Here is a 27,603-nt window from a genome sequence, read left to right on the forward strand (position 1 = left end):
TCTAGCGTTACCAGTACCCCCCATGACTGTGTTTATTAGTGACAGAGACGTGGCTGTTACATTCATTACTTTTCAGTCCTGTGGCATTCACCAAGTGAGGTCTTAGCTGAATATATTGTCATTCAAATTGTATTATTGAAGACAATACAATACATATTTCATAAGTCCTTCTTTTGAGGGACAGGTTTTACTCTAATTCAATGGCCTGAATCTCAGTTTATATGCCACATCAGCCCTGCAAATCACATTATGCTGGCTTGTGAAGTGATGTGCAATTCCTATTGGAATCCAGACAGAGTTGGGATATCCAACATTTTTGGAATTTGTATTAACACATCACCTGAATTCAGAATGACTGCCAGGGTTAGTAAGACTAAGATATGAGACTACCTTAAATATATAAATATATAAACTGGAACAATAAGTCCAATAAATGTTTTTTTAATGTTATTTATATTTGAGTAGCATAAGATTAATTCATCAATCAATGTACATGTAAAAACATAAATATTGACACAAACAACAAAAAAATCGACCTGCAATAGAGTGTGGTGGGAAATATGATAATAATGGGAACACCAACACTGGCGTTCTTTTACACAATTGAATGTTAATTTAACTCTTTACGGTGTTAATGTAACTCTTGAATCAACACTAGAAATGTTACACTGAAAGATCCATATTAATCACAGATGGGGTGATCCCACCTGACAACTTCCCGCACTCCCTTCCTCGACGACCTCCTGGGTCAGCATGCTAGTCCCTTCAAGTCAGGGCTACTGAAACCCCTTATCCATACAAATTCTACAATCAATAGAATGAATGATTTTATGATCTCTCAAACTGCTTAGATTTGAATTGGACATTTTCTAGGACAGGTTTACAATCGGAAATCTGTATTTTTGGACACCGACTTGGCCTATTTTCTTTTTTTACACCTTTATTTAATCTTTATTTAACTAGGCAAGTCAGTTAAGAACACATTCTTATTTTCAATGGCGGCCTAGGAACGGTGGGTTAACTGCCTCGTTCAGGGGCAGAACGACAGATTTGTACCTTGTCAGCTCGGGGATTCAATCTTGCAACCTTACAGTTAACTAGTCCAACGATCTAACCACTTGCCTCTCATTGCACTCCACGAGGAGGCTGCCTGTTACGCGAATGCAGTAAGCCAAGGTAAGTTGCTAGCTAGCATTAAACTTATCTTATAAAAAACAATCAATCATAAAATCACTAGTTAAACTAGTAATATCATCAACCATCTGTAGTTATCTAGCGTGTTCTGCGTTGCATATAATTGATGCGTATTCGCAAAAAAGAACTGTTGTTGCTCCAATATGTACCTAAACATAAACATCAATGCCTTTCTTAAAATCAATACACAAGTATATATTTTTAAACCTGCATATTTAGCTAAAGGAAATCCAGGTTAGCAGGCAATATTAACCAAGTGAAATTGTGTGTGTGTTCATTGCACGCAGAGTCAGGGTATATGCAACAGTTTGGGCCGCCTAATTTGCCAGAATTTTACGTAATTATGACATAACATTGAAGTTTGTGCAATGTAACAGCAATATTTAGACTTATGGATGCCACTTTAGATAAAATACGGAACGGTTCCGTATTTCACTGAAAGAATAAACGTCTTGTTTTCGAGATGATAGTTTCCGGATTCGACCACATTAATGACCAAAGGCTCGTATTTCTGTGTGTTATTATGTTATACAGTGGGGCAAAAAAGTATTTAGTCAGCCACCAATTGTGCAAGTTCTCCCACTTAAAAATATGAGAGAGGCCTGTAATTTTCATCATAGGTACACTTCAACAATGACAGACAAAATGAGAAAAAAAATCCAGAAAATCACATTGTATGATTTTTGATGAATTTATTTGCAAATTATGGTGGAAAATATGTATTTGGTCACCTACAAACAAGCAAGATTTCTGGCTCTCACAGACCTGTAACAACTTCTTTAAGAGGCTCCTCTATCCTCCACTCGTTACCTGTATTAATGGCACCTGTTTGAACTTGGTATCAGTATAAAAGACACCTGTCCACAACCTCAAACAGTCACACTCCAAACTCCACTATGGCCAAGACCAAAGAGCTGTCAAAGGACACCAGAAACAACATTGTAGACCTGCACCAGGCTGGGAAGACTGAATCTGCAATAGGTAAGCAGCTTGGTTTGAAGAAATCAACTGTGGGAGCAATTATTAGGAAATGGAAGACATACAAGACCACTGATAATCTCCCTCGATCTGGGGCTCCACACAAGAACTCACCCCGTGGGGTCAAAATTATCACAAGAACGGTGAGCAAAAATCCCAGAGCCACACGGGGGGACCTAGTGAATGACCTGCAGAGAGCTGGGACCAAAGTAACAAAGCCTACCATCAGTAACACACTATGCCGACCAGGGACTCAAATCCTGCAGTGCCAGACGTGTCCCCCTGCTTAAGCCAGTACATGTCCAGGCCCGTCTGAAGTTTGCTAGAGAGCATTTGGATGATCCAGAAGAAGATTGGGAGAATGTCACATGGTCAGATGAAACCAAAATATAACTTTTTGGTAAAAACTCAACTCGTCGTGTTTGGAGGACAAAGTACACCATACCTACTGTGGAGCATGGGGGTGGAAACATCATGCTTTGGGGCTGTTTTTCTGCAAAGGGACCAGGACGACTGATCCGTGTAAAGGAAAGAATGAATGGGGCCATGTATCGTGAGATTTTGAGTGAAAACCTCCTTCCATCAGCAAGGGAATTGAAGATGAAACGTGGCTAGGTCTTTCAGCATGACAATAATCCCAAACACACTGCCCGGGCAACGAAGGAGTGGCTTCTTAAGAAGCATTTCAAGGTCCTGGAGTGGCCTAGCCAGTCTCCAGATCTCAACCCCATAGAAAATCTTTGGAGGGAGTTGAAAGTCTGTGTTGCCCAGCAAAAGCTCCAAAACATCACTGCTCTAGAGGAGATCTGCATGGAGGAATGGGCCAAAATACCAGCAACAGTGTGTGGAAAACTTGTGAAGACTTACAGAAAACGTTTGACCTCTGTCATTGCCAACAAAGGGTTTATAACAAAGTATTGAGATAAACTTTTGTTATTGACCAAATACTTATTTTCTACCATAATTTGCAAATAAATTAATTTTAAAAATCCTACAATGAGATTTTCTGGATTTTTTTTCTCATTTTGTCTGTCATAGTTGAAGTGTACCTATGATGAAAATTACAGGCCTCTCTCATCTTCTTAAGTGGGAGAACTTGCACAATTGGTGGCTGACTAAATACTTTTTTGCCCCACTGTCATTAAGTCTATGATTTGATAGAGCAGTCTGACTGAGCGATGGTAGGCATGTTTTTGCATTATTTAAACCAAATTGAACATGTTTCATTATTTATTTGAGGCTAAATTGATTTTATTGATGTATTATATTAAGTTAAAATAAGTGTTCATATAATTTTTTATTTTTATTTTTATTTATTTTTTAATTTTTTAAATCGGCCGATTAATCGGTATCGTCTTTTTTTTGGTCCTCCAATAATCGGTATCGGCGTTGAAAAATCAATATCGGTCGACCTCTAGTGGAGTACACCAATGAGAAATGTAGACATAACATCTTGCAAAACTCACTTTACCTCAAACCCTTTTCTAAACCATGACGACAGAGTGCAACATCACTCCAATGGGAGTAATCTTAAAACATAATACAATAATTCTCCATAGATAGGCTACTCAAGTCACTAGCAGACAGTGTGCCTAGTAGCTACAAATAAAAGTCAATTAAAAAAGTCCTTCTGAGTAAACCTCCCTCCATTCTTGTCCTGGAGCAGGTTAGTCAGTCACAGCCTGGTAAATTCTTTCGGTTGCCACTAGAGAAGGTTTCTCTCTCTACTGTCTAACAGGAGAGCCTGCCTGCGGCTGTGAGAGAGAAGAGCGGGAGCAGGGTGTTCTTGCTCTAAACTAAAGCCAACCCTACTCAGCATCCCACCCCTGCCGTTGGTCACTGAGCCTTCTCCACCCCAGACACACACTCTAAAGCTGCGACAGAGCACCGGCCACGCAGAGCACAGTCACATGCTGTTACCAACCACACTCAGCCATGCTCCATCCAGCTGACAACACATGGATCTAATCTATTACTGCTATAGGTTTTTATAGGAGGTTAAACTGTCACCTAGTCTGGAATCCCAGGAATGATCATTTTCAAAGATGTTGGTTTGTGTCCAATCTCTTTGGAGGGAGGCGTCATGGAGACAAAAAAGCCATGGCAACTAACCATTAAAGCCCCATTGTAACTATCATCATGCCAAATCAGACTAATGTAGTAACCTTTGACTTGGTCTGACTTCTTTAATCTATTATTTATCTACAAACGTTAATCTACACTTCTATACTACTGCACAAAATGTTACTTTGAAACTGTGCCGCTACCATTCCATAAAGCTCTCCACCCTATGACTCTCTCTCTCTCCCATAAAGCTCTCCACCCTATGACTCTCTCTCTCTCCCATAAAGCTCTCCAACCTATGACTCTCTCTCTCTCCCATAAAGCTCTCCACCCTATGACTCTCTCTCTCCCATAAAGCTCTCCACACTATGACTCTCTCTCTCTCTCCAATAAAGCTCTCCACCCTATGACTCTCTCCCCCATAAAGCTCTTCACCCTATGACTCTTCTCTCCCCCATAAAGCTATCCAACCTATGACTCTCTCTCTCCCATAAAGCTCTCCACCCTATGACTCTCTCTCTCTCTCCCATAAAGCTCTCCACCCTATGACTCTCTTTCTCCAATAAAGCTCTCCACCCTATGACTCTCCCCCATAAAGCTCTCCAACCTATGACTCTCTCTCCCATGAAGCTCTCCACCCTATGACTCTCTCTCCCATAAAGCTCTCCACCCTATGACTCTCTCTCCCATAAAGCTCTCCACCCTATGACTCTCTCCCCCATAAAGCTCTCCAACCTATGACTCTCCCCCATAAAGCTCTCCACCCTAAGACTCTCTCCCATAAAGCTCTCCACCCTATGACTCTCTCTCGAATAAAGCTCTACACCCTATTGACTCTCTCTCCCATAAAGCTCTCCACCCTATGACCCTCTCTCTCCCATAAAGCTCTCCACCCTATGACTCTCCACCCTATGACTCTCTCTCTCTCTCTCTCTCCCATAAAGCTCTCCACCCTATGACTCTCTCTCTCCCATAAAGCTCTCCACCCTATGACTCTCTCTCTCTCCCATAAAGCTCTCCACCCTATGACTCTCACTCTCCCATAAATCTCTCCACCCTATGACTCTCTCCCCCATAAAGCTCTCCAACCTATGACTCTCCCCCATAAAGCTCTCCACCCTATGACTCTCTCTCTCTCCCATAAAGCTCTCCACCCTATGACTCTCTCTCTCTCTCCCATAAAGCTCTCCACCCTATGACTCTCTCTCTCTCTCCAATAAAGCTCTCCAACCTATGACTCTCTCTCCCATAAAGCTCTCCACCCTATGACTCTCCCCCATAAAGCTCTCCACCCTATGACTCTCTCCCATAAAGCTCTCCACCCTATTGACTCTCTCTCCCATAAAGCTCTCCACCCTATGACTCTCTCTCGAATAAAGCTCTACACCCTATTGACTCTCTCTCCCATAAAGCTCTCCACCCTATGACCCTCTCTCTCCCATAAAGCTCTCCACCCTATGACTCTCCACCCTATGACTCTCTCTCTCTCTCTCTCTCCCATAAAGCTCTCCACCCTATGACTCTCTCTCTCCCATAAAGCTCTCCACCCTATGACTCTCCACCCTATGACTCTCTCTCTCTCTCCCATAAAGCTCTCCACCCTATGACTCTCTCTCTCCCATAAATCTCTCCACCCTATGACTCTCTCCCCCATAAAGCTCTCCAACCTATGACTCTCCCCCATAAAGCTCTCCACCCTATGACTCTCTCTCTCTCCCATAAAGCTCTCCACCCTATGACTCTCTCTCTCTCTCCCATAAAGCTCTCCACCCTATGACTCTCTCTCTCTCTCCAATAAAGCTCTCCAACCTATGACTCTCTCTCCCATAAAGCTCTCCACCCTATGACTCTCCCCCATAAAGCTCTCCACCCTATTGACTCTCTCTCCCATAAAGCTCTCCACCCTATGACTCTCTCTCTCCCATAAAGCTCTCCACCCTATGACTGTCCACCCTATGACTCTCTCTCACTCTCTCCCATAAAGCTCTCCACCCTATGACTCTCTCTCTCCCATAAAGCTCTCCACCCTATGACTCTCCACCCTATGACTCTCTCTCTCTCCCTCTCTCCCATAAAGCTCTCCACCCTATGACTCTCTCTCTCCCATAAAGCTCTCCACCCTATGACTCTCCACCCTATGACTCTCTCTCCCATAAAGCTCTCCACCCTATGACTCTCCACCCTATGACTCTCTCTCTCTCTCCAATAAAGCTCTCCAACCTATGACTCTCTCTCCCATAAAGCTCCCCACCCTATGACTCTCTCCCATAAAGCTCTCCACCCTATTGACTCTCTCTCCCATAAAGCTCTCCACCCTATGACTCTCTCTCTCCCATAAAGCTCTCCACCCTATGACTGTCCACCCTATGACTCTCTCTCACTCTCTCCCATAAAGCTCTCCACCCTATGACTCTCTCTCTCCCATAAAGCTCTCCACCCTATGACTCTCCACCCTATGACTCTCTCTCTCTCTCTCTCTCCCATAAAGCTCTCCACCCTATGACTCTCTCTCTCCCATAAAGCTCTCCACCCTATGACTCTCCACCCTATGACTCTCTCTCCCATAAAGCTCTCCACCCTATGACTCTCCACCCTATGACTCTCTCTCTCTCTCTCTCCCATAAAGCTCTCCACCCTATGACTCTCTCTCTCCCATAAAGCTCTCCACCCTATGACTCTCCACTCTATGACTCTCTCTCTCTCTCTCCCATAAAGCTCTCCACCCTATGACTCTCCAACCTATGACTCTCTCTCTCTCTCTCCCATAAAGCTCTCCACCCTATGACTCTCTCTCTCCCATTAAGCTCTCCAACCTATAACTTTCTCTCCCATAAAGCTCTCCACCCTATGACACTCCACCCTATGACTCTCTCGCTCTCTCTCTCCCATAAAGCTCTCCACCCTATGACTCTCTCTCCCATAAAGCTCTCCACCCTATGACTCTCTCTCTCCCATTAAGCTCTCCACCCTATGACTCACTCTCTCTCTCCCATTAAGCTCTCCACCCTATGACTCTCTCTCTCTCTCCCATAAAGCTCTCCACCCTATGAATCTCTCTCTCTCCCATAAAGCTCTCCACCCTATGACTCTCTCTCCCATAAAGCTCTCCACCCTATGACTCTCTCTCCCATAAAGCTCTCCAACCGATCACACTCTCTCTCCCATAAAGCTCTCCACCCTATGACTCTCTCTCTCTCCCATAAAGCTCTCCACCCTATGACCCTCTCTCTCCCATAAAGCTCTCCACCCTATGACTCTCTCTCTCTCTCCCATAAAGCTCTCCACCCTATGACCCTCTCTCTCCCATAAAGCTCTCCACCCTATGACTCTCTCTCCCATAAAGCTCTCCAACCTATCACACACTCTCTTTCCCATAAAGCTCTCCACCCTATGACTCTCTCTCTCTCTCTCCCATAAAGCTCTCCACCCTATGACTCCATCCCATAAAGCTCTCCACCCTATGACTCTCTCTCCCATAAAGCTCTCCAACCTATCACACACTCTCTCTCTCTCTCATTAAGCTCTCCACCCTATGACTCTCTCTCTCTCCCATAAAGCTCTCCACCCTATGAATCTCTCTCCCATAAAGCTCGCCACCCTATGAATCTCTCTCCCATAAAGCTCTCCAACCTATGACTCTCTCTCTCCCATAAAGCTTGCCACCCTATGAATCTCTCCCCCATAAAGCTCTACACCCAATAAAGCTCTCCACTCTATGACTCTCTCTCCCATAAAGCTCTCCAACCTATCACACTCTCTCTCTCCCATTAACGCTCACCAACCTATCACACTCTCTCGCTCTCTCTCTCCCATAAAGCGCTCCAACCTCTCTCTCTCTCTCCCATTAAGCTCTCCAACCTCTCTCTCTCTCTCTCTCTCTCTCTCTCCCATAAAGCTCTCCAACCTCTCTCTCTCTCTCTCTCCCATAAAGCTCTCCACCCTATGACTCTCTCTCCCATAAAGCTCTCCACCCTATGACTATCTCCCATAAAGCTCTCCACCCTATGACTCTCTCTCCAATAAAGCTCTACACCCTATTGACTATCTCTCCCATAAAGCTCTCCACCCTATGACTCTCTCTCTCCCATAAAGCTCTCCACCCTATGACTCTCCACCCTATGACTCTCTCTCTCTCTCTCTCCCATAAAGCTCTCCACCCTATGACTCTCTCTCTCCCATAAAGCTCTCCACCCTATGACTCTCCACCCTATGACTCTCTCTCTCTCTCTCCCATAAAGCTCTCCACCCTATGACTCTCCACCCTATGACTCTCTCCCTCTCTCTCTCTCTCCCATAAAGCTCTCCACCCTATGACTCTCTCTCTCCCATAAAGCTCTCCACCCTATGACTCTCTCTCTCTCTCCCATAAAGCTCTCCACCCTATGACTCTCCACCCTATGACTCTCTCTCTCTCTCTCTCCCATAAAGCTATCCACCCTATGACTCTCTCTCTCCCATAAAGCTCTCCACCCTATGACTCTCCACCCTATGACTCTCTCTCTCTCTCCCATAAAGCTCTCCACCCTATGACTCTCTCTCTCCCATACAGCTCTCCAACCTATAACTTTCTCTCCCATAAAGCTCTCCACCCTATGACTCTCTCTCCCATAAAGCTCTCCACCCTATGACTCTCTCTCCCATTAAGCTCTCCACCCTATGACTCTCTCTCTCTCCCATAAAGCTCTCCACCCTATGAATCTCTCTCTCTCCCATAAAGCTCTCCACCCTATGACTCTCTCTCCCATAAAGCTCTCCACCCTATGACTCTCTCTCCCATAAAGCTCTCCAATCTATCACACTCTCTCTCCCATAAAGCTCTCCACCCTATGACTCTTACTCTCTCCCATAAAGCTCTCCACCCTATGACTCTCTCTCTCTCCCATAAAGCTCTCCACCCGATGACTCTCTCTCTCTCCCATAAAGCTCTCCACCCTATGACCCTCTCTCTCCCATAAAGCTCTCCACCCTATGACTCTCTCTCCCATAAAGCTCTCCAACCTATCACACACTCTCTCTCCCATAAAGCTCTCCACCCTATGACTCTCTCTCTCTCTCTCCCATAAAGCTATCCACCCTATGACTCTCTCTCTCTCCCATAAAGCTCTCCACCCTATGAATCTCTCTCCCATAAAGCTTGCCACCCTATGAATCTCTCCCCCATAAAGCTCTCCACCCAATAAAGCTCTCCACTCTATGACTCTCTCTCCCATAAAGCTCTCCAACCTATCACACTCTCTCTCTCCCATTAACGCACTCCAACCTATCACACTCTCTCGCTCTCTCTCGCTCTCAAAAAGCTCTCCAACCTCTCTCTCTCTCCCATAAAGCTCTCCAACCTCTCTCTCTCTCCCATAAAGCTCTCCAACCTCTCTCTCTCTCCCATAAAGCTCTCCAACCTCTCGCTCTCTCCCATAAAGCTCTCCAACCTCTCTCTCTCCCATAAAGCTCTCCAACCTATCACTCTCCCATAAAGCTCTCCACCCTATGACTCTCGCTCTCTCCCATAAAGCTCTCCACCCTATGACTCTCTCCCATAAAGCTCTCCACCCTATGACTCTCTCTCTCTGCCATAAAGCTCTCCACCCTATGACTCTCTCTCTCCCATGAAGCTCGCCACCCTATGAATCTCTCTCCCATAAAGCTCTCCACCCTATGACTCTCCACCCTATGACTCTCTCTCCCATAAAGCTCTCCACCCTATGACTAGCTCTCTCACCCATAAAGCTCTCCACCCTATGAATCACTCGCTCTCTCTCCCATAAAGCTCTCCACCCTATGACTCTCTCTCCCTCTCTCTCTCATAAAGCTCTCCGCCCTATGACTCTCTCTCCCATAAAGCTCTCCACCCTGACTCTCTCTCTCTCCCATAAAGCTCTCCAACATATGACTTTCTCTCCCATAAAGCTCTCCACCCTATGACTCTCTCTCCCATAAAGCTCTCCACCCTATGACTCTCTCTCCCATAAAGCTCTCCACCCTATGACTCTCTCTCCCATAAAGCTCTCCAACCGATCACACTCTCTCTCCCATAAAGCTCTCCACCCTATGACTCTCTCTCTCTCCCATAAAGCTCTCCACCCTATGACCCTCTCTCTCCCATAAAGCTCTCCACCCTATGACTCTCTCTCTCTCTCCCATAAAGCTCTCCACCCTATGACCCTCTCTCTCCCATAAAGCTCTCCACCCTATGACTCTCCACCCTATGACTCTCTCTCTCTCTCTCTCCCATAAAGCTATCCACCCTATGACTCTCTCTCTCCCATAAAGCTCTCCACCCTATGACTCTCCACCCTATGACTCTCTCTCTCTCTCCCATAAAGCTCTCCACCCTATGACTCTCTCTCTCCCATACAGCTCTCCAACCTATAACTTTCTCTCCCATAAAGCTCTCCACCCTATGACTCTCTCTCCCATAAAGCTCTCCACCCTATGACTCTCTCTCCCATAAAGCTCTCCAACCTATCACACTCTCTCTCCCATAAAGCTCTCCACCCTATGACTCTTACTCTCTCCCATAAAGCTCTCCACCCTATGACTCTCTCTCTCTCCCATAAAGCTCTCCACCCGATGACTCTCTCTCTCTCCCATAAAGCTCTCCACCCTATGACCCTCTCTCTCCCATAAAGCTCTCCACCCTATGACTCTCTCTCCCATAAAGCTCTCCAACCTATCACACACTCTCTCTCCCATAAAGCTCTCCACCCTATGACTCTCTCTCTCTCTCTCCCATAAAGCTATCCACCCTATGACTCTCTCTCTCTCCCATAAAGCTCTCCACCCTATGAATCTCTCTCCCATAAAGCTTGCCACCCTATGAATCTCTCCCCCATAAAGCTCTCCACCCAATAAAGCTCTCCACTCTATGACTCTCTCTCCCATAAAGCTCTCCAACCTATCACACTCTCTCTCTCCCATTAACGCACTCCAACCTATCACACTCTCTCGCTCTCTCTCGCTCTCAAAAAGCTCTCCAACCTCTCTCTCTCTCCCATAAAGCTCTCCAACCTCTCTCTCTCTCCCATAAAGCTCTCCAACCTCTCTCTCTCTCCCATAAAGCTCTCCAACCTCTCGCTCTCTCCCATAAAGCTCTCCAACCTCTCTCTCTCCCATAAAGCTCTCCAACCTATCACTCTCCCATAAAGCTCTCCACCCTATGACTCTCGCTCTCTCTCCCATAAAGCTCTCCACCCTATGACTCTCTCTCCCTCTCTCTCTCATAAAGCTCTCCGCCCTATGACTCTCTCTCCCATAAAGCTCTCCACCCTGACTCTCTCTCTCTCCCATAAAGCTCTCCAACATATGACTTTCTCTCCCATAAAGCTCTCCACCCTATGACTCTCTCTCCCATAAAGCTCTCCACCCTATGACTCTCTCTCCCATAAAGCTCTCCACCCTATGACTCTCTCTCCCATAAAGCTCTCCAACCGATCACACTCTCTCTCCCATAAAGCTCTCCACCCTATGACTCTCTCTCTCTCCCATAAAGCTCTCCACCCTATGACCCTCTCTCTCCCATAAAGCTCTCCACCCTATGACTCTCTCTCTCTCTCCCATAAAGCTCTCCACCCTATGACCCTCTCTCTCCCATAAAGCTCTCCACCCTATGACTCTCTCTCCCATAAAGCTCTCCAACCTATCACACACTCTCTTTCCCATAAAGCTCTCCACCCTATGACTCTCTCTCTCTCTCTCCCATAAAGCTCTCCACCCTATGACTCCATCCCATAAAGCTCTCCACCCTATGACTCTCTCTCTCTCCCATAAAGCTCTCCACCCTATGAATCTCTCTCCCATAAAGCTCGCCACCCTATGAATCTCTCTCCCATAAAGCTCTCCAACCTATGACTCTCTCTCTCCCATAAAGCTTGCCACCCTATGAATCTCTCCCCCATGAAGCTCTACACCCAATAAAGCTCTCCACTCTATGACTCTCTCTCCCATAAAGCTCTCCAACCTATCACACTCTCTCTCTCCCATTAACGCTCACCAACCTATCACACTCTCTCGCTCTCTCTCTCCCATAAAGCGCTCCAACCTCTCTCTCTCTCTCTCCCATTAAGCTCTCCAACCTCTCTCTCTCTCTCTCTCTCTCTCTCTCTCCCATAAAGCTCTCCAACCTCTCTCTCTCTCTCTCTCCCATAAAGCTCTCCACCCTATGACTCTCTCTCCCATAAAGCTCTCCACCCTATGACTATCTCCCATAAAGCTCTCCACCCTATGACTCTCTCTCCAATAAAGCTCTACACCCTATTGACTATCTCTCCCATAAAGCTCTCCACCCTATGACTCTCTCTCTCCCATAAAGCTCTCCACCCTATGACTCTCCACCCTATGACTCTCTCTCTCTCTCTCTCCCATAAAGCTCTCCACCCTATGACTCTCTCTCTCCCATAAAGCTCTCCACCCTATGACTCTCCACCCTATGACTCTCTCTCTCTCTCCCATAAAGCTCTCCACCCTATGACTCTCTCTCTCCCATACAGCTCTCCAACCTATAACTTTCTCTCCCATAAAGCTCTCCACCCTATGACTCTCTCTCCCATAAAGCTCTCCACCCTATGACTCTCTCTCCCATTAAGCTCTCCACCCTATGACTCTCTCTCTCTCCCATAAAGCTCTCCACCCTATGAATCTCTCTCCCATAAAGCTCTCCACCCTATGACTCTCTCTCCCATAAAGCTCTCCAACCTATCACACTCTCTCTCCCATAAAGCTCTCCACCCTATGACTCTTACTCTCTCCCATAAAGCTCTCCACCCTATGACTCTCTCTCTCTCCCATAAAGCTCTCCACCCGATGACTCTCTCTCTCTCCCATAAAGCTCTCCACCCTATGACCCTCTCTCTCCCATAAAGCTCTCCACCCTATGACTCTCTCTCCCATAAAGCTCTCCAACCTATCACACACTCTCTCTCCCATAAAGCTCTCCACCCTATGACTCTCTCTCTCTCCCATAAAGCTATCCACCCTATGACTCTCTCTCTCTCCCATAAAGCTCTCCACCCTATGAATCTCTCTCCCATAAAGCTTGCCACCCTATGAATCTCTCCCCCATAAAGCTCTCCACCCAATAAAGCTCTCCACTCTATGACTCTCTCTCCCATAAAGCTCTCCAACCTATCACACTCTCTCTCTCCCATTAACGCACTCCAACCTATCACACTCTCTCGCTCTCTCTCGCTCTCAAAAAGCTCTCCAACCTCTCTCTCTCTCCCATAAAGCTCTCCAACCTCTCTCTCTCTCCCATAAAGCTCTCCAACCTCTCTCTCTCTCCCATAAAGCTCTCCAACCTCTCGCTCTCTCCCATAAAGCTCTCCAACCTCTCTCTCTCCCATAAAGCTCTCCAACCTATCACTCTCCCATAAAGCTCTCCACCCTATGACTCTCGCTCTCTCTCCCATAAAGCTCTCCACCCTATGACTCTCTCTCCCTCTCTCTCTCATAAAGCTCTCCGCCCTATGACTCTCTCTCCCATAAAGCTCTCCACCCTGACTCTCTCTCTCTCCCATAAAGCTCTCCAACATATGACTTTCTCTCCCATAAAGCTCTCCACCCTATGACTCTCTCTCCCATAAAGCTCTCCACCCTATGACTCTCTCTCCCATAAAGCTCTCCACCCTATGACTCTCTCTCCCATAAAGCTCTCCAACCGATCACACTCTCTCTCCCATAAAGCTCTCCACCCTATGACTCTCTCTCTCTCCCATAAAGCTCTCCACCCTATGACCCTCTCTCTCCCATAAAGCTCTCCACCCTATGACTCTCTCTCTCTCTCCCATAAAGCTCTCCACCCTATGACCCTCTCTCTCCCATAAAGCTCTCCACCCTATGACTCTCTCTCCCATAAAGCTCTCCAACCTATCACACACTCTCTTTCCCATAAAGCTCTCCACCCTATGACTCTCTCTCTCTCTCTCCCATAAAGCTCTCCACCCTATGACTCCATCCCATAAAGCTCTCCACCCTATGACTCTCTCTCCCATAAAGCTCTCCAACCTATCACACACTCTCTCTCTCTCTCATTAAGCTCTCCACCCTATGACTCTCTCTCTCTCCCATAAAGCTCTCCACCCTATGAATCTCTCTCCCATAAAGCTCGCCACCCTATGAATCTCTCTCCCATAAAGCTCTCCAACCTATGACTCTCTCTCTCCCATAAAGCTTGCCACCCTATGAATCTCTCCCCCATAAAGCTCTACACCCAATAAAGCTCTCCACTCTATGACTCTCTCTCCCATAAAGCTCTCCAACCTATCACACTCTCTCTCTCCCATTAACGCTCACCAACCTATCACACTCTCTCGCTCTCTCTCTCCCATAAAGCGCTCCAACCTCTCTCTCTCTCTCTCCCATTAAGCTCTCCAACCTCTCTCTCTCTCTCTCTCTCTCTCTCTCCCATAAAGCTCTCCAACCTCTCTCTCTCTCTCTCTCCCATAAAGCTCTCCACCCTATGACTCTCTCTCCCATAAAGCTCTCCACCCTATGACTATCTCCCATAAAGCTCTCCACCCTATGACTCTCTCTCCAATAAAGCTCTACACCCTATTGACTATCTCTCCCATAAAGCTCTCCACCCTATGACTCTCTCTCTCCCATAAAGCTCTCCACCCTATGACTCTCCACCCTATGACTCTCTCTCTCTCTCTCTCCCATAAAGCTCTCCACCCTATGACTCTCTCTCTCCCATAAAGCTCTCCACCCTATGACTCTCCACCCTATGACTCTCTCTCTCTCTCCCATAAAGCTCTCCACCCTATGACTCTCTCTCTCCCATACAGCTCTCCAACCTATAACTTTCTCTCCCATAAAGCTCTCCACCCTATGACTCTCTCTCCCATAAAGCTCTCCACCCTATGACTCTCTCTCCCATTAAGCTCTCCACCCTATGACTCTCTCTCTCTCCCATAAAGCTCTCCACCCTATGAATCTCTCTCCCATAAAGCTCTCCACCCTATGACTCTCTCTCCCATAAAGCTCTCCAACCTATCACACTCTCTCTCCCATAAAGCTCTCCACCCTATGACTCTTACTCTCTCCCATAAAGCTCTCCACCCTATGACTCTCTCTCTCTCCCATAAAGCTCTCCACCCGATGACTCTCTCTCTCTCCCATAAAGCTCTCCACCCTATGACCCTCTCTCTCCCATAAAGCTCTCCACCCTATGACTCTCTCTCCCATAAAGCTCTCCAACCTATCACACACTCTCTCTCCCATAAAGCTCTCCACCCTATGACTCTCTCTCTCTCTCTCCCATAAAGCTATCCACCCTATGACTCTCTCTCTCTCCCATAAAGCTCTCCACCCTATGAATCTCTCTCCCATAAAGCTTGCCACCCTATGAATCTCTCCCCCATAAAGCTCTCCACCCAATAAAGCTCTCCACTCTATGACTCTCTCTCCCATAAAGCTCTCCAACCTATCACACTCTCTCTCTCCCATTAACGCACTCCAACCTATCACACTCTCTCGCTCTCTCTCGCTCTCAAAAAGCTCTCCAACCTCTCTCTCTCTCCCATAAAGCTCTCCAACCTCTCTCTCTCTCCCATAAAGCTCTCCAACCTCTCTCTCTCTCCCATAAAGCTCTCCAACCTCTCGCTCTCTCCCATAAAGCTCTCCAACCTCTCTCTCTCCCATAAAGCTCTCCAACCTATCACTCTCCCATAAAGCTCTCCACCCTATGACTCTCGCTCTCTCCCATAAAGCTCTCCACCCTATGACTCTCTCCCATAAAGCTCTCCACCCTATGACTCTCTCTCTCTGCCATAAAGCTCTCCACCCTATGACTCTCTCTCTCCCATAAAGCTCGCCACCCTATGAATCTCTCTCCCATAAAGCTCTCCACCCTATGACTCTCCACCCTATGACTCTCTCTCCCATAAAGCTCTCCACCCTATGACTCTCTCTCCCATAAAACTCTCCACCCTATGACTAGCTCTCTCACCCATAAAGCTCTCCACCCTATGACTCTCTCTCCCTCTCTCTCTCATAAAGCTCTCCGCCCTATGACTCTCTCTCCCATAAAGCTCTCCACCCTGACTCTCTCTCTCTCCCATAAAGCTCTCCAACATATGACTTTCTCTCCCATAAAGCTCTCCACCCTATGACTCTCTCTCCCATAAAGCTCTCCACCCTGACTCTCTCTCCCATAAAGCTCTCCAACCTCACACTCTCTCTTTCTCTCTCTCTCAAAAAGCTATCCAACCTCTCTCTCTCTCCCATTAAGCTCTCAAACCTCTCTCTTTCCCATAAAGCTCTCCACCCTATGAATCTCTCTCCTATAAAGCTCTCCACCCTATGACTCTCTCTCTCTCCCATAAAGCTCTCCAACCTATCACACTATCTCTTTCTCTCTCTCTCAAAAAGCTATCCAACCTCTCTCTCTCTCTCTCTCAATAAGCTCTCCAACCTCTCTCTCTCTCATAAAGCTCTCCACCCTATGATTCTCTCTCTCTCTCTGAAAGCTCTCCAACCTATGACTCTCTCTCTCTCCCATAAAGCTCTCCACCCTATGAATCTCTCTCCCATAAAGCTCACCACCCTATGAATCTCTCTCCCATAAAGCTCTCCACCCTATGACTCACTCTCTCCCAAAAAGCTCGCCACCCTATGAATCTCTCCCCCATAAAGCTCTCCACCCAATAAAGCTCTCCACTCTATGACTCTCTCTCCCAAAAAGCTCTCCAACCTATCACACTCTCTCTCTCCCATTAACGCTCTCCAACCTATCACACTCTCTCTCAAAAAGCTCTCCAACCTCTCTCTCTCTCCCATAAAGCTCTCCAACCTCTCTCTCTCTCCCATAAAGCTCTCCAACCTCTCTCTCTCTCCCATAAAGCTCTCCAACCTCTCTCTCTCTCCCATAAAGCTCTCCAACCTCTCTCTCTCTCCCATAAAGCTCTCCAACCTATCAAATACACACTCTCTCTCTCATAAAGCTCTCCACCCTATGACTCTCGCTCTCTCCCATAAAGCTCTCCACCCTATGACTCTCTCTCCCATAAAGCTCTCCACCCTATTGACTCTCTCTCCCATAAAGCTCTCCACCCTATGACTCTCTCTCTCCCATAAAGCTCTCCAACATATGACTTTCTCTCCCATAAAGCTCTCCACCCTATGACTCTCTCTCCCATAAAGCTCTCCACCCTGACTCTCTCTCCCATAAAGCTCTCCAACCTATCACACTCTCTCTTTCTCTCTCTCTCAAAAAGCTATCCAACCTCTCTCTCTCTCCCATTAAGCTCTCAAACCTCTCTCTTTGCCATAAAGCTCTCCACCCTATGAATCTCTCTCCTATAAAGCTCTCCACCCTATGACTCTCTCTCTCTCCCATAAAGCTCTCCAACCTATCACACTATCTCTTTCTCTCTCTCTCAAAAAGCTATCCAACCTCTCTCTCTCTCTCTCAATAAGCTCTCCAACCTCTCTCTCTCTCATAAAGCTCTCCACCCTATGATTCTCTCTCTCTCTCTGAAAGCTCTCCAACCTATGACTCTCTCTCTCTCCCATAAAGCTCTCCACCCTATGAATCTCTCTCCCATAAAGCTCACCACCCTATGAATCTCTCTCCCATAAAGCTCTCCACCCTATGACTCTCTCTCTCCCAAAAAGCTCGCCACCCTATGAATCTCTCCCCCATAAAGCTCTCCACCCAATAAAGCTCTCCACTCTATGACTCTCTCTCCCAAAAAGCTCTCCAACCTATCACACTCTCTCTCTCCCATTAACGCTCTCCAACCTATCACACTCTCTCTCAAAAAGCTCTCCAACCTCTCTCTCTCTCCCATAAAGCTCTCCAACCTCTCTCTCTCTCCCATAAAGCTCTCCAAACTCTCTCTCTCTCCCATAAAGCTCTCCAACCTCTCTATCTCTCCCATAAAGCTCTCCAACCTCTCTCTCTCTCCCATAAAGCTCTCCAACCTCTCTATCTCTCCCATAAAGCTCTCCAACCTCTCTCTCTCTCCCATAAAGCTCTCCAACCTATCAAATACACTCTCTCTCTCTCATAAAGCTCTCCACCCTATGACTCTCGCTCTCTCCCATAAAGCTCTCCACCCTATGACTCTCTCCCATAAAGCTCTCCACCCTATGACTCTCTCTCTCCCATAAAGCTCTCCAACCTATCACACTCTCTCGCTCTCTCTCTCTCTCAAAAAGCTATTCAACCTCTCTCTCTCTCCCATAAAGCTCTCCAACCTCTCTCTCTCTCCCATAAAGCTCTCCAACCTCTCTTTCCCATAAAGCTCTCCAACCTCTCTCTCTCTCTCCCATAAAGCTCTCCAACCCCTCTCTCTCTCCCATAAAGCTCTCCAACCTATCTCTCTCCCATAAAGCTCTCCAACCTATCACACACACTCTCTCTCTCTCATAAAGCTCTCCACCCTATGACTCTCGCTCTCTCCCATAAAGCTCTCCACCCTATGACTCTCTCCCATAAAGCTCTCCACCCTATGACTCTCTCTCTCTCCCATAAAGCTCTCCAACCTATCACACTCTCTCTCTCGCATTAACGCTCTCCCACCTATCACACTCTCTCGCTCTCTCTCTTTCAAAAAGCTATCCAACCTCTCTCTCTCTCCCATAAAGCTCTCCAACCTCTCTCTCTCTCCCATAAAGCTCTCCAACCCCTCTCTCTCTCCCATAAAGCTCTCCAACCTATCTCTCTCCCATAAAGCTCTCCAACCTATCACACACACTCTCTCTCTCTCATAAAGCTCTCCACCCTATGACTCTCGCTCTCTCCCATAAAGCTCTCCACCCTATGACTCTCTCCCATAAAGCTCTCCACCCTATGACTCTCTCCCTCCCATAAAGCGCACCACCCTATGAATCTCTCCCCCATAAAGCTCTCCACCCAATAAAGCTCTCCACTCTATGACTCTCTCTCCCATAAAGCTCTCCAACCTATCACACTCTCTTGCTCTCTCTCTCTCAAAAAGCTATCCAACCTCTCTCTCTCTCCCATAAAGCTCTCCAACCTCTCTCTCTCTCCCATAAAGCTCTCCAACCTCTCTCTCTCTCCCATAAAGCTCTCCAACCTCTCTCTCTCTCCCATAAAGCTCTCCAACCTATCACACTCTCTCGCTCTCTCTCTCTCAAAAAGCTATCCAACCTCTCTCTCTCTCCCATAAAGCTCTCCAACCTCTCTCTCTCTCCCATAAAGCTCTCCAACCTCTCTCTCCCATAAAGCTCTCCAACCTCTCTCTCTCTCCCATAAAGCTCTCCAACCCCTCTCTCTCTCCCATAAAGCTCTCCAACCTCTCTCTCCCCCATAAAGCTCTCCAACCTATCACACACTCTCTCTCTCTCATAAAGCTCTCCACCCTATGACTCTCGCTCTCTCCCATCAAGCTCTCCACCCTATGACTCTCTCCCATAAAGCTCTCCAGCCTATGACTCTCTCTCTCTCCCATAAAGCTCTCCACCCTATGACTCTCTCTCTCTCCCATAAAGCTCTCCACCCTAAGACTCTCTCTCTCTCCCATAAAGCTCTCCAACCTATCACACTCTCTCTCTCGCATTAACGCTCTCCAACCTATCACACTCTCTCGCTCTCTCTCTCTCATAAAAGCTCATAAAGCTCTCCACCCTAAGACTCTCTCTCTCTCTCATAAAGCTCTCCAACCTCTCTCTCTCTCTCCCATAAAGTTCTCCAACCCCTCTCTCTCTCCCATAAAGCTCTCCAACCTCTCTCTCTCTCCCATAAAGCTCTCCAACCTATCACACACACTCTCTCTCTCTCATAAAGCTCTCCACCCTATGACTCTCGCTCTCTCCCATAAAGCTCTCCAACCTATGACTCTCTCCCATAAAGCTCTCCACCCTATGACTCGCTCTCTCCCATAAAGCGCGCCACCCTATGAATCTCTCCCCCATAAAGCTCTCCACCCAATAAAGCTCTCCACTCTATGACTCTCTCTCCCATAAAGCTCTCCAACCTATCACACTCTCTCTCTCGCATTAACGCTCTCCAACCTATCACACTCTCTCGCTCTCTCTCTCTCAAAAAGCTATCCAACCTCTCTCTCTCTCCCATAAAGCTCTCCAACCTCTCTCTCTCTCCCATAAAGCTCTCCAACCTCTCTCTCTCTCCCATAAAGCTCTCCACTCTATGACTCTCTCTCCCATAAAGCTCTCCACCCTATGACTCTCTCTCTCTCTCTCCCATAAAGCTCTCCACCCTATGACTCTCTCTCTCTCCCATAAAGCTCTCCAACCTATCAAACTCTCTCTCTCGCATTAACGCTCTCCAACCTATCACACTCTCTCGCTCTCTCAAAAAGCTATCCAACCTCTCTCTCTCTCCCATAAAGCTCTCCAACCTCTCTCTCTCTCCCATAAAGCTCTCCAACCTCTCTCTCTCTCCCATAAAGCTCTCCAACCTCTCTCTCTCTCCCATAAAGCTCTCCAACCTCTCTCTCTCTCCCATAAAGCTCTCCAACCTCTCTCTCTCTCCCATAAAGCTCTCCAACCTCTCTCTCTCCCATAAAGCTCTCCAACCTATCACACACTCTCTCTCTCTCATAAAGCTCTCCACCCTATGACTCTCGCTCTCTCCCATAAAGCTCTCCACCCAATGACTCTCTCTCTCTCCCATAAAGCTCTCCACCCTATGACTCTCTCTCTCCCATAAAGCTCTCCACCCTATGACTCTCTCTCTCTCCCATAAAGATCTCCACCCTATGACTCTCTCTCTCTCCCATAAAGATCTCCACCCTATGACTCTCTCTCTCTCCCATAAAGCTCGCCACCCTATGAATCTCTCTCCCATAAAGCTCTCCACCCTATGACTCTCCACCCTATGACTCTCTCTCCCATAAAGCTCTCCACCCTATGACTCTCTCTCCCATAAAGCTCTCCACCCTATGACTAGCTCTCTCTCTCTCCCATAAAGCTCTCCACCCTATGACTCTCTCTCTCTCTCTCTCTCATAAAGCTCTCCGCCCTATGACTCTCTCCCATAAAGCTCTCCACCCTATGACTTTCTCTCCCATAAAGCTCTCCACCCTATTGACTCTCTCTCCCATAAAGCTCTCCACCCTATTGACTCTCTCTCCCATAAAGCTCTCCACCCTATGACTCTCTCTCTCCCATAAAGCTCTCCAACATATGACTTTCTCTCCAATAAAGCTCTCCACCCTATGACTCTCCACCCTATGAAACTCTCTCTCTCTCTCTCTCTCTCTCCCATAAAGCTCTCCACCCCATGACTCTCTCTCTCTCCCATAAAGCTCTCCACCCCATGACTCTCTCTCTCCCATAAAGCTCTCCACCCCATGACTCTCTCTCTCTCCCATAAAGCTCTCCACCCCATTACTCTCTCTCTCTCCCATAAAGATCTCCACCCCATGACTCTCTCTCTCTCTCCCATAAAGCTCTCCACCCCATGACTCTCTCTCTCTCCCATAAAGCTCTCCACCCCATGACTCTCTCTCTCTCTCTCCCATAAAGCTCTCCACCCCATGACTCTCTCTCCCATAAAGCTCTCCACCCCATGACTCTCTCTCCCATAAAGCTCTCCACCCCATGACTCTCTCTCCCATAAAGCTCTCCACCCTATGACTCTCTCTCCCATAAAGCTCTCCACCCCATGACTCTCTCTCTCTCCCATAAAGCTCTCCACCCTATGACTCTCTCTCTATCCCATAAAGCTCTCCAACCTATCACACTCTCTCTCTCTCTCTCATAAACCTCTCCAACCTCTCTCTCATAAACCCCTCCAACCTCTCTCTCTCTCTCTCTCATAAAGCCCTCCAACCTCTCTCTCCACCCTATGATTCTCTCCGTCTCTCCCTTAAATCTCTCCACCCTATGACTCTCTCCGTCTCTCCCGTAAAGCTCTCCACCCTATGACTCTCTCCGTCTCTCCCGTAAAGCTCTCCACCCTATGACTCTCTCCGTCTCTCCCGTAAAGCTCTCCACCCTATGACTCTCTCCGTCTCTCCCGTAAAGCTCTCCACCCTATGACTCTCTCCGTCTCTCCCGTAAAGCTCTCCACCCTATGACTTGCTTTATGGCTTTATTGGCATGGGAAACATATGTTAACATTGCCAAAGCAAGTGAAGTGGATAATAAACAAGGGTGAAAAACAAAATTAAGAGTAAACATTACACTCACAGAAGTTCCAAAAGAATAAAGACATTTCAAATGTCATAATATGTCTATATACAGTGTTGTAACGAAGTGCAAATAGTTAAAGTACAAAAAGAAAAAGAAATAAACATAAATATAGGTTGTATTTACAATGGTGTTTGTTCTTCACTGGTTGCCCTTTTCTTGTAGCAACAGGTCACACATCTGGCTGCTGTGATGGCACACTGTGGTATTTCACCCAGTATATATGGGAGTTTATCAAAATTAGGTTTGTTTTTGAATTCTTTGTGGATCTGTGTAATCTGAGGGAAATATGTGTCTCTAATATGGTCATACATTTGGCAGGGGGTTCGGAAGTGCAGCACAGTTTCCACCTAATTTTGTGGGCAGTATGCACATAGCCGTCTGCCTACGGTGGCCTTTCTCAATAGCAATGCTCACTGAGTCTGTACATAGTCAAAGCTTTCCTTAAGTTTGGGTCAGTCACAGTGGTCAGGTATTCTGCCACTGTGTACTCTCTGTTTAGGGCTAAATCACATTCTAGTTTGCAGTTTTTTTTGTTAATTCTTTCTAATGTGTCAAGTAATTATCTATTTGTTTTCTCATGATTTGGTTGGGTGTAATTGTGTTGCTGTCCTGGGGCGTGTTTGTGAACAGAGCCCCAGGACCAGCTTGCTTAAGGGACTCTTCTCCAGATTCATCCCTCTGTAGGCGATGGCTGTGTTATGGAAGGTTTGGGAATCGCTTCCTTTTAGGTGGTTGTAGAATTTAACAGTTTTTTCTCTCTGAATTTTGATAATTAGCGGGTATCAACCCAATTCTGCTCTGCATGCATTATTTGGTGTTTTGCACAGAGGATATTTTTGCAGAACTCTGCATGCAGTCTCAATTTGGTGTTTGTCATTTTGTGAATTCTTGGTTGATGAGCAGACCCCAGACCTCACAACCATAAAAGGGCAATGGGTTCTATAACTGATTCAAGCTTTTTTTTAGCCAGATCATAAATGGTATGTCGAATTTTATGTTCCTTTTGATTGCATAAAGGCCTTCATTGCCTTGTCTCTTAGCTCGTTCATAGTTCTCTGGAAGTTACCTGTAGCGCTGATGTTTAGGCCGAGGTCTGTATAGTTTGTGTGCTCTAGGGCAACGGTGTCTAGATGGAATTTGTATTTGTGGTCCTGGTGACTGGACCTTTTTTGCGCACCATTATTTTTGTCTTACTTGCGCTCTCTTTCCCATATAGCTCTCCACCCTAACTATGACTCTCCTTCCCTCCCTCGAGTGGTGTCCTCTTTAGTCTCATTTTCCTTGTGTATATCGGTAGATATGTTGAGATGGTGTACCTCTCCGAACACAAAAGGGAAGAAGGAGCCTCAGCACATTTCAATACACTGACCTACCCCCAACCATCACCACTCCCACCCAGTAAGGGGGAACTCAGCCATCCCTATGACGACCAACAGGCAGCATTGTTCCCAAACCAGCCCACATTCATTAATAACAAAACCACACAACCCCCAGAGTTTTAAAAACGCAAGTTATACACACTCCCTCATGCATATGTACACATAGAAACAGGTTGTTCGAAACAATAGTGCATGTCTTTGATCTGGCTAACGGAGTTCTGAGATTTTCTTTTGTTTTCCTACAAGGGATCATAATGCCCCTCCATATGGTAGTGGTTGTTGTGACACTCCCTTCCTATTGAATAGCACCGAGATGACAATGTTGGGAATATCACTATCTTGTCCCAACTACATAAACACCTGTAGCTTACTAATTTCAGGGTGCAGAGGCACAAGTTAATGAATTGATGTGTTTAAAGAAGACAGTTATGGAGGTAATTTTCACCCTAGGAACAAATGACTTGCGAACTGAAGTATAAAACAGCATGCAGAACGTCTGACGATGAGTTTACACTTGCTATGAAGCAGAAACGGTGCAATTGAGCACAACCCTGTCTGGGTCCCCCAGTTTCCATGGCAATTGACACTGTGTAACACTTTCTTGACCGTTTCACTGTGGGGGGGGGGGGGGTAAGGGAAAGAGAGAGCACATTCTGTAGCCCAGTCTATTCCTGAACTTTACTCCATGGCTCAACATGTAGTTTTTAGACCCCATTAAGTGTCATGTGTAAAGAACACTTGCAAATCATATTGGGAAGAGCAAAGTATTTTACTAATAGCATAGTTTAGTAGTCTAGATTAAATTAAAAGGCAGCTATGGCAACTCTTTAATAGTGCCATATAAAGGCAATAATATATCTACATTTACTTAATTTTGTATTTACATTTGACTTATTTCCCAGAGATAAAGTCATAACTTTACAAAAATAAAAAATAAATGTAGAAAATGTCTAAAAGACTTAAAAAATTGATAAAACTACTACAGCCATATGAAATATGGTTTTAGTTAGTTCTTGAGAACAAAAAACATGTTTTGGAGTAGGCTTTTGGGTAAAAAAATAGAAGTGATAATATTAGAAAAGTATTCTAGTCTACAGAAATACTTGAAGTGGATTAATAACTCACTGTTTTTGAATCCAACTCATGCCTGGTTACTGCCAAAACTGAATCCACACCGGCCTGGTCAACAAACGTGACAAATCCAAAACCCCTGCAAATAAATATCAGCATATACAGTGCTTTCAGAAAGTATTCACACCCCTTGACTTTTTACACATTTTGTTGTGTTACAGCCTGAATTTAAAATGGAATAAATTGAGATTGTCACTGGCCTAATACCCCATAATGTCAAAGTGCAGTTATGTTTTTAGAAATAATTAAACATGAAACGCTGAAATGTCTTGATTAATAAGTATTCAACCCCTTTTTATGGCAATACAACACATTACTGAGAACCACTCTTCATATTTTCAAGTATAGTGGTGGCTGCATCATGTTATGGGTATACTTGTAATCGTTAAGGACTGGGAAGTTTTTAGGATAAAAAAGAAACGCAATGGAACTTAGCACAGGCAAAATCCTAGAGGAAAAGCGTTTTTCATTTTTTATTTAACTAGGCAAGTCAGTTAAGAACAAATTCTTATTTACAATGACAGCCTACTCTGGCCAAACCCTCCCCTAACCAGGACAACGCTGAGTCAATTGTGCGCTGCCCTATGGGACTCCCGATCACAGCCGGTTGAGATAAAGCCTGGGATCAAACCTGGTTCAGTCTGCTTTCCCCCCCAGACACTGGAAGATGAATTCACCTTTCAGCAAGACAATAACCTGAAACACAAGGCCAAATCTAGACTGGAGTTGCTTACCAAGAAGACAGTGAATGTTCCTGAGTGGCCGAGTTACAGTTTTGACTTACATATGCTTGAAAATCTATGGCAAGACCTGAAAATGGTTGTCTAGCAATGGTCAACAACCATTTTGACAGAGCTGAAATAATTTTGAAAAAGAATAATGGGCAAATATTATACAATCCAGGTGTGGAAAGCTCTTAGACACACCCAGAAAGACTCACCGCTGTAATCACTGACAAAGGTGAGTCTAACATTTGGGGTATGAATACCAAATGAGATATCTGTATTTTATTTTCAATAAATGTGCTTTTTTGTATTTATTTTTTTACAATTTTCAGTTTGTCATTATGTGATATTGCGTAGATGGGTGAGACAAATCTATGTGCTCCATTTTAAACTCAGCCTGTAACACAAAACGTGGAATAAGTCAAGCGGTATGAATACTTTCTGAAGGCACTGTAAAATAATTCAAACACAAAGAAAGTATGGACACATAATAATCATGTGAATTAATTAGGCCTGTGTAATCACGAGCAGTTGTAACTGGTGTGATGTGTCTTGAGCGGGCTTGGGCTTTTCTGATAGGGCGCTGCACCGCGCACACCCCCCTCACCTAGAGCGCTTGGTAACTGGATCCCGCATCACCATGCACTCCTTCACCTCGCCATACTTGCAAAAGTACTCTTTCAATCCCTCTGAAAGAAAGAAGATCAACAAACTGAGAAACTATTTTTTTGTATGTCGGTTGCATAAAGCAGGTGGTGTGTGACGCTACAGCCTACTACGGTAGAATTGTAGCCAGCATTGTTCAACTTTCTGATGGTCGCAGTCTGTGATTCGGTTCAAACGTCAACAATGTTAATGTCCAGTAATGAGAACATAAAATAAGGAATATTTAAATTTGACCATGACAGCCTATACAGAATCGGATATATTTCGGTTATATCAACATGCATACCGCATAAAAGAAATGATACAATATCCAATGACAGAATCAAGACAAAACTCATCCCTCAAGGAATGCAACGATCTTTCTTCCTGCGATGTGCTCAATTATTGTCTTGAACAATAGCCTATTGCCAAAGATTTAGGGACAGTTGTAGTTTTGTCTCATTACTTTAGCATCGATTCATTTCCATCTTGGCATTCTGTATTATATCCCCCTGTATGCTAGGCTACTGATCTGTGTTGAATGAGGGACTTTGATTTTAGCAAAGGACCTCTGATTGAACTTATCTAGATGCCAAGCGAGTGTAGCACAACTCATTCATCACTTTTAGAAATCTTTAATCAAAACAAGAATTTAGGCTAATAGCTACAGATGATTATTTCCTACTCTCACTGTGACTTTAAAAACACATGACTGAGAATCACATACGAGAATAAACGGCTGATAAAAGTTTGAGAAAGTTTGGAGAAAAAGCTCACCTTGTGTCGTCTGCCAGCTGAGACCGCCTATGAACATTTTGCTACAAGAAATAACACGTAAGTGAAAATGCACATTAAACAGGGCTACGTAATATGTAAGCTTTGATGTTTGGTAAACAAGGGCAGTTCAATCATTTAGAAATGTCGACCGTTACAGCAATATTTAACTCGCTTAATATAAATTATAACACCGTTATTGAAGCCTGAGAATAACTTAGTTGTTCACAAAAATACTATGAATGGGCGGTCTCTCTTTGAAGATGAGAAGCCCATGGACCAACAACACAAAAAGTGCGAGTACGCTCTCCGTCTCAGTAAAATAGGTAGTTTCTCTCAACTCCAGGGTTTGTCTCTGAGGTGTATCAATCTCATGACTAGGTATAGCCGAATGAGGAAGGTAGGTTTACCAGGGGTCGTGAGGGGAGTCCGTGGAGGACAGGCTGCTCTGGCTCCCTTCCGTATCCATTTCGTGCCGGTGTGTTCAGACTGTACGGTATGGAAAAACAGACCGAGTGGAGAGATGGTGCGGGGGTTTGGCCAAGGTTTAAGAGAGGAACGGGCTGTTGCAGAGAGGAGGGACGAGTGCATTTGGC

The 27,603-nt window shown here is 45.8% G+C and overlaps 1 protein-coding gene across 5 annotated transcripts in view; it reads right to left on the bottom strand.

Annotated features, from left to right (window-relative positions):
- msi1b (musashi RNA binding protein 1b) overlaps positions 1-27,603 on the bottom strand; it is a 38,953-nt gene extending 11,350 nt beyond the window's left edge. For all 5 annotated transcript variants that reach the window (XM_090189139.1, XM_021621308.3, XM_021621307.3 and 2 more), the window contains exons 1-4: positions 27,418-27,603; positions 27,011-27,051; positions 26,196-26,277; positions 24,858-24,942 (exon numbers count right to left, since the gene is read on the bottom strand). In XM_090189139.1, the coding sequence (XP_090045265.1) occupies positions 24,858-24,942; positions 26,196-26,277; positions 27,011-27,051; positions 27,418-27,476 (267 nt within the window). In that variant the 5' untranslated portion in view covers positions 27,477-27,603. The remainder of the gene's footprint in view (positions 1-24,857; positions 24,943-26,195; positions 26,278-27,010; positions 27,052-27,417) is intronic.

This window comes from Oncorhynchus mykiss, chromosome 11 (genome assembly GCF_057628025.1).
Source record: "Oncorhynchus mykiss isolate SJ-2025 chromosome 11, ASM5762802v1, whole genome shotgun sequence".
Classification (NCBI taxonomy): domain Eukaryota; kingdom Metazoa; phylum Chordata; class Actinopteri; order Salmoniformes; family Salmonidae; genus Oncorhynchus; species Oncorhynchus mykiss.